Genomic DNA, 7,042 nt, shown 5'->3' on the forward strand with positions numbered 1-7,042 from the left:
AGGTCTCACCGCACGCGCACACTTCAATCTGCAGTTCTGCCAGGCGTGCGGCAGCCCGAGGCCCGCGGACGCGGTACCGAGCGTGGTGCCGAACAAGGCCAAGGCGGCGGTCCCATCGGCCGCCGCCGCCGCCGAGCAGGACAAGGCACCCGGCGCCGAGGAGAAGGAGGAGGAGGAGGAGGACGGCCTGGCCTACGCTGACGAGGACATCCTGTTCTACCAGCTGCGCTCCCGGGCCACCAAAGCCCTCTGCAAACTCATGACCCACCCTGGTTCCGCCCGCCCCCGCCCCGCGCTACCCCCCCCCGGTTGCTGCACACTCGCCCTGCTGCTGCTGCTGACGTCACGATTTTTCTTTTTCTTTTGCTTTTTTGCCGTGCGGGGGCAGCCAACGCCGTGCTCGTGGCGGAGCAGGGCGGTATGTCGACGCTGCTGTCAATTGCGGTGCGCCCGACCGAGTTGGAGGAGTTCAAGAGCCTGGAGCAGCTCGAGACGCGGCAGGATCGCCTCCTGGAGCTGCTCTATCAGCACGGCGTGGGCATGGACCGCGAAGAGGTGGGTCCCCAGCAGCTCTCCCAGGCCGAGCTCCTCGAGCACAACCCCTTCAAGGTGCCCCTCCCTCTCCCACAACCCCCTCCCCCGCATTGACTCCCACCGGCTCACCCCCCCCCGTGACTTGTGGGTGCTGTTCACACAACACACGCAACACGCCCAGGGCCAACCGGTGAACCTGCCGTCGGCGTTCGACCGGAGCTCGGCGCGAGCGGTGGGCTTCATTGGAGGGCAGATGCGCACGCTGGTGGGGCGTGCCAACCCGATGAGCCTGCTGGAGAGCGTGGGGCTTGCGCGCGCCAACTTCGCCATCCCCAATTCGCTCCCGGCGTTCTACTTTGAGATCCGCTTCGTCAAGGACGAATCCTTCAAGGGCAGCATCGAGGCGCAGCTCATCGCCGATGAGAGCGACGACGACGCAGAGATCCCCGACGACGTCGTCGCGCAGGCGGCAACTGAGGGCGAATCCGCCGCAACCAAGGACAGTGCCGCCGCATCGCCGGCATCCGAAGTCCCCGCTCCTGCCACCGAGCCGGCCCTTCCGCCCTCGGGCTCCCGCGAGCAGCCGGCGCCGCAAGAACAGCCGCCGCCGCCGGAGGAGAGTGAGAAGGGCAAGGAGCGAGACGAGAGGCCGCGCGGGAAGCAGCAGCGGCAGGGGGAGGGCAAGGAGAAGGGTCCCAAGGGGCTCAACATCGGCGTGGGCCTCTACCGCGAGGGCATCCCCCTGCAGGGCGCCCCCGGAGAACACAACAGCTACGCCTACGTGGTGCGCAATCTGCCCCCCACCCACTCCATGATCATTTGTCTATCTGTCTGTCTGACTGGCCGGCGGCGGCGGCGGCGGCGCTGGTGCGAATGGCAGGGATCGCGAGGACGTGCCCTGCACAACGTGGGCAACCTGCGGGTGTCGGGCATCGATTCGCGCGCGTACGGCCCCACGTTCAACGTGGGCGACGTGGTCGGGTGCGGCTGGGACATCCGGGGCAAGAGCCTCTACTTCACCCTCAACGGCCAATACCTGGGCAGCGCCTTCTCCAACGTGAGGTACGCGCGCCCCGCCCCGCCTCCTCTTCTCGCCCCGTGGCTTTGGGGGGGGGTTGTACACGACTACGGAGACGGAGAGAATCTCTTCCTCGCTGGCATCTCGCTCGTGGTGCTGCGGCGTTGGTGTGGCGGGGATGGGCGGGCGGGCGGCTTCTATTAATCACTCGTGTCGCTCTCTCGCTCTCTCACTCTCTCACTCTCTCTCTCGTGTCGTGTCGTGTGTGTGATGTGTGTCGCTCTGTACGTACCGGCACCTCGTGTGTGTCGTGTGTGCAGTGGTCGGTTCTGCCCGGTGGTGTGGATCAGGACGAGCGGCGTCAAGGTGCAGGCCAACTTCGGGCAGGAGCCCTTCCTGTTCGAGTTCGTGAGCACCCTGCCCGAGGGCTACCTCGAGGGCATGGAGCACATGGAGAGCAAGGCCAAGGTCATGACCATCCAGGAGATCAAGCGCCGCACTCAAGCCGAGGAACTGATGCTGATGATGGGCGTGTTCCCCCTCGAGCTGTGCGTGGTACGCATGACACGACACGACGCAACACGATGCTACACGGCATACGCATTACTCTCTCGCCAGGGAACGCTCACCCGGGTGGATGGATTGCGTTGTCCCTCCCCTCGCCGTGACGCCAGGTGGCCCTCGAGCGAAGTCGCGACGACATCACGTACGCAGCCAATTGGCTGCTGGAGCGGGGCTACCAGGAGCTCGACCGGTGGGCCAAGGACACCATCGCCGTCAGCAAGCGCGAACAGGAGGAGCGCGAAATGAAGGTCCTCCTCGACACCCAACAACGGGGCGACAACCACCACCAGGTATTTTAGCCCCCCCCCTTGCGCCCTGCAGGCAGGCAGGCAGGCAGGTGGCATGATCTGGCATCGCTGACAGGGCTGCTGGATGGGGGGCGGATCGGGTGGTTTTGGGTCGCTCATCAGAGGGGCTCCGGGCAGAGTACGCGAAGCGAATCGCGTGGTGCCGAGGAAGATGAAGAGGAGGACGAAGAGGGGCAGCAGCAGCCCTACGGCGGCGACGACGGCAACGAGGAGGAGGAGGAGGAGGAGGAATGGGAGGACGAGGACGGGGAGGGCGACGAGGCGGACGACGACGGGGGTTCATACTCGGAGGACTACAACCGGGACGCCAGCCGGTTCCTGGACGACGAGCTGGGCGCCGATACGCCGGTGCAAGTGGAGCGCCGGGAGCGCATCGTCGAGGGCATGAAGTTCGAGGACATCGTGCCCGGTATCCAGCTCCGCGTGTCCCCCAACTCCATCGAGAAGTATGCCCACATCATGCACACCCTCGGACGCATCGGCGTCGTCGCCGGTACCCACACACTCCCACCTTCTACCTCTCTCCCTCTCTCTCTTCCTCCTCGACACGTGGCCTGACACATGAGCTCGTACGCGCGCGCGGTGTGTGTGTGTGTGTGGCGCGTGTGTGCGTTTGCGAAGACACGGACATCGACACCCTGCGTGTGCTGCTGCGGTTGGCCAATCCCGAGACGGCCAGTCGTCACTACTTCTGGTTCTACTTTTACGATCTCGAGAAGCCCGAAGTACCTCTCCTCCTCGTGGCCTTCACCTCTCGCGTTGGCTGGTTGGGTTGATTTGATTTGATTTGATTTGATTTGATTGGGTGGTTGGACGAGGATCGCTGACGTACGTTTCTCCTCCGCGCCTATTTCCTCCTTCCTCTCCCCCCTCTTCCGTGTCGTCGTCGTCGTGGTGGTCGGGCGACAGGGCATGTACCAGGACCCGTGCATGGACCTGGTCTCGTCCTCGACCAAGATCAAGCCGTCGGCCAAGGCACCTACCAAGTCCGCAGCCTGGCTCGCCATGTACGTATATATGCACCTACACACATCATCATCACCACCACCACCATACATTGCTGCTCGCCCTGCCCCCACCCACATGCACACGATTGTGAGGCCTCTCCGTTTCCTCATCCCGCGCGCGTGTGATGGCGGTGGACATTGGTGCAGGATGAAGCACCACCTGGTGGTAATCTCCAACGCGCTGCTCATCCTGCAGGTGCGCCGGTGCGTGCTTTCGCTCATCTCCTCGTGGACGGAACTGGATCTCGCGCTGCTGGGTGGGCCACGCTACCTCATCGACCTCCTCAAGCTCGCCTCTGCCGAGCACCTCGCCTCCAAGGCCAAGAACCCCACCTCCGGTTTCAACCCCCCACCTACCCTCAAATACCAACCAACCAACCAACCAACCAATCAACCAACCAACCAACACTCTGCATTCGTCATTGAGCCTAACCCCGCCCTCCTCTATTGCCGTGCGTTGCGTTGCGTTGCGTCTTCTTCGAAAGGCGGGTGGGTGGGCGAGCTGGACGTGCTGGCCTCCTTCCGGGCCAAGCTGGCGAGCCTCCTGCGCGGGGAGGAGGGCCTCTTCGCCTCCACCGCCCAGGTGCCTCCGCTCACTCTGCCGGCCTACAACACCACCAAGCGGATGCCCGGCGACGGCCACCACACGTCCGCCACGGCCCACTCCGGCAGCGGCAGCTCCTCCTCCTCCTCCTCCGTGCCAGAGGCGGAGATGTCGTCCCTCACCAAGCTCGTCACCGAGGAGTGCATCCTCCACTTCGTACAGGTACCACCAACCCCCCCCCCAAGCCCCCCTAACCCCCGTTGATCATCCGTGTCATGTTGTGTCGTGTGTGTGTCTGTGTGTGTGTCGTGTGCATGTATGCGTGTGTGTGTGTGTGTGTGTGTGTGTGTGTGTGTGTGTGTGTGTGTTGTCTTTCAAAACAGGCCGTCTCCATCCCTCCCCCGGCCATCATGGAGGAGAGTGCCCACCCCTACGAGAACAACCAAGACTACCGGAAGGAGTTCCACATCAACGGCGCCTCGCGCCTCATCATCCGCTTCGACCCGCGCTGCCACATGAACACCGACATGCTCTCCCGCGTCGCCTTCTACCGGTACCCACCGTCTTCTTCCCTCTCGCGCCACTCTCCTAGAACCCCTTGCCTCCGAGGGGGAGCTGACCACACACACACACACAACACGGGCTTCTTGCCGGTTCGTGTCTGTACGCGGCGGCGAATATTGGGGGGCGGTTGTGGTGATTCTTGCGGCTCGGCAGGGATGACCAGTACCAGGACCCGATAGCGGTCTACCGGGGTAAGATGGGGGGCAACCAGTTTCAGCCGCTCATCGTCAACGGGGACACGGTCTACTTCCGCTTCACGACGGGTCCCGTGGCCACGTTCTGGGGCTTCAAGTTCACCGTGACTCCCCTCGAGTGGCGCCTCAACGACAACCAAGCCCTCCAGGGCCTCAACTTCGAACTCGGTACGTTACCAGTCCACACCACCACCACCACCATCACCACCACGTCCTTCGCTCACCTACGTCGATGGTGGGTGGGTGGGTGACGACCCGGGCCTACGACGGGTACTGCAGGGTATTGGTTCCTGGAGCTGCTGCTGGAGGAGGGACCCTCGTTTGTGCGGAACGTGTACCTGGTAGATCTCTACGACGCGCTCGTGTGGTACATCCGTGCCGCCAAGCGGTCCGCCAAGGGGCGCGGCATCCAGCTCCTCCTCCGCGTGCTACGCGAGATCAACGCCTCGTCGGAGGCCTCCCGCAAGGTCCTCCTCCAAAAGGTGCAGCCCCCCCCCACACATACCCCTCCCCCCAAGCCCTGATCACAACGCTGGCCCACACCAGTGTGGTGGTGTTCGTAGTGGACCAATGGGCTAAACTCGTCGTTGTCGTCGTCATGATGATGTGGTGGTGATGGTGGTGGTGATGGCGGTGATGATGATGATGGCGCATCAGGTGCTGGGCCTCCGTAAGAAGATGGACGCCATCTACTCCCAGGAGGTGACCGACAGCCGCCTGCTGCACTCGGCCCATCTGCAGAGCCTGGTGGAGCTGGTGGCCGTGGCTCGGCTTGTGGGCGACGAGATCCACCGCAGCTCCGAACGCGAATTCGCTCCTCCTGCCCTCGTCGCAGCGGCCACGAGCAGCGGCGACGTCGGCAAACAGGACAAGGGCAAGGAAAAGGAAGAGGAAAAGGAAAAGGGAGAGGAGGCCGCCACGGAGGCCCGTGCGGAGCTGGTGGAGGTCGGGGAGGTGGGCAGGATCTCGCTGCGGATCAAGAAGGCCGTCTACGGCCGTAACCTGGACAAGCGCCGGTCGTGCCGCAACGTCACCCGCGAGCTGCAGGACTGGGTCGACCGTGTGGGCGGAGGCCAGTACCTCTGGCTGCCGCCCAACCACCAGACCGCCCTCCCCTTCCTCTCCGGAGCTCCTCGCGACCGCGCCGCCGCCGCCCTCTCACCCGCCTCCTCCTACTCGCCCTCGTCCTCCCTTGGCACCGCCGCCGCCGCCGTGAGGCCTCCCACCACTGCCGCGAGCCCTCGCACGGCAGCAGCAGCGCCCACGACCGCCACGGCAACGTCCGGCGCCGCCGCCGCCCCGCCGTCGTCGGTCGGAGGAGGAGGAGAAGGATCTTCGCCAACGCCCACCCCAACGTCCACGCCCGCTCACACATCTCCCGAAGACTCCCCCGCACACTCTCCGGGACACCTCGCCGCCGCCTCCTCCGCCTCGGGTACGGAGCCCGTCTCAGCCTCGGCATCGGCCGGGGCTTCGTACGCCGGCGCGGGAGCGGCTTCGGAGGGCCGTAGCGGCGCCGCCACGCAGCAAATGCCCATCCCCATCCGCTTGCCCTCGTCGTCGTCGTCGTCGTCCGGCGATCTGCGTCAGAGCGGTGGGTCGCCCATCTTCTTCTCCACCACCACCTCCGCCGCTGCCTCTTCGTCTCCCGCGCCCTTGCTGGGCTCCCCGACGACAGGCGGCGGCTCCTTGGCCTCTTCGCTGTCGTCTTCGGCCCCCATCGTGCCGTCCAACCGCCGCCTCAAGATCTGGTACGAGATCGTCGACCACGCCACCGGCACCGTCCTCGAGCACGCCTGGCAGAGGTACCCTCTCCCCCCACGCACGCACGCACGCACGCACTTCCTTAAATCCCAGGCGAGGGCGGCGGCAGGGTCTGGGGTTGTGGTGAGGACCTCACCAGCGCTGCCCCCCCCCTATTCCCTCCTCCTCCTCCTCCTCATGTTCTACTGTGTGTGCAGGACGGTGGGGTCGGGGGAGCAGCTCGTGGTCAAGGCCGAGCTCTCGTGGTTCGGCACCGTGGTGTCGGTGGCCGATCAGGTGCAGAGTCTCCTGAAGCGCAATGGCCGCTTCTCTCGCCGCCTTCTCGCCGAAGCCTTCCGGTGCGTCTGAACCACCAAACCACCAGCACAGCAACACGCACACCTACTGCTGCCCGGCAGCGACAGCAGATTTGTTGGAGGGGTCCACGGCTCACCGGTGTGTGTGTGTGTGTGTGTGTCGTGTCGTGTGTATGTCGTGTGTCGTGTGTGTGTCCTGTGGGCCACGGGGTACATCGGCGGCGGGATTGTACTCTCCCTCCCTCCCTC

The 7,042-nt window shown here is 64.9% G+C and overlaps 1 protein-coding gene across 1 annotated transcript in view; it reads left to right on the plus strand.

The window, feature by feature from the left end:
• The window catches only part of ACA1_048630 (HECTdomain (ubiquitin-transferase) domain containing protein), a gene marked incomplete at both ends in the record, with an annotated part of 18,447 nt that overhangs the window by 7,875 nt on the left and 3,530 nt on the right, over positions 1-7,042 (plus strand). Inside the window, 18 exons of the mRNA XM_004333025.1 lie at positions 98-272; positions 389-609; positions 716-1,318; positions 1,415-1,596; positions 1,873-2,107; positions 2,227-2,406; positions 2,527-2,917; positions 3,046-3,149; positions 3,334-3,435; positions 3,628-3,769; positions 3,917-3,939; positions 4,015-4,197; positions 4,392-4,528; positions 4,693-4,901; positions 5,013-5,215; positions 5,391-6,538; positions 6,695-6,835; positions 6,905-6,932. Coding sequence (XP_004333073.1) covers positions 98-272; positions 389-609; positions 716-1,318; positions 1,415-1,596; positions 1,873-2,107; positions 2,227-2,406; positions 2,527-2,917; positions 3,046-3,149; positions 3,334-3,435; positions 3,628-3,769; positions 3,917-3,939; positions 4,015-4,197; positions 4,392-4,528; positions 4,693-4,901; positions 5,013-5,215; positions 5,391-6,538; positions 6,695-6,835; positions 6,905-6,932 — 4,407 coding nt within the window. The remainder of the gene's footprint in view (positions 1-97; positions 273-388; positions 610-715; positions 1,319-1,414; positions 1,597-1,872; positions 2,108-2,226; positions 2,407-2,526; positions 2,918-3,045; positions 3,150-3,333; positions 3,436-3,627; positions 3,770-3,916; positions 3,940-4,014; positions 4,198-4,391; positions 4,529-4,692; positions 4,902-5,012; positions 5,216-5,390; positions 6,539-6,694; positions 6,836-6,904; positions 6,933-7,042) is intronic.

Source organism: Acanthamoeba castellanii (genome assembly GCF_000313135.1).
Source record: "Acanthamoeba castellanii str. Neff unplaced genomic scaffold scf7180000084582, whole genome shotgun sequence".
In the NCBI taxonomy this organism is placed as follows: Eukaryota; Discosea; order Longamoebia; family Acanthamoebidae; genus Acanthamoeba; species Acanthamoeba castellanii.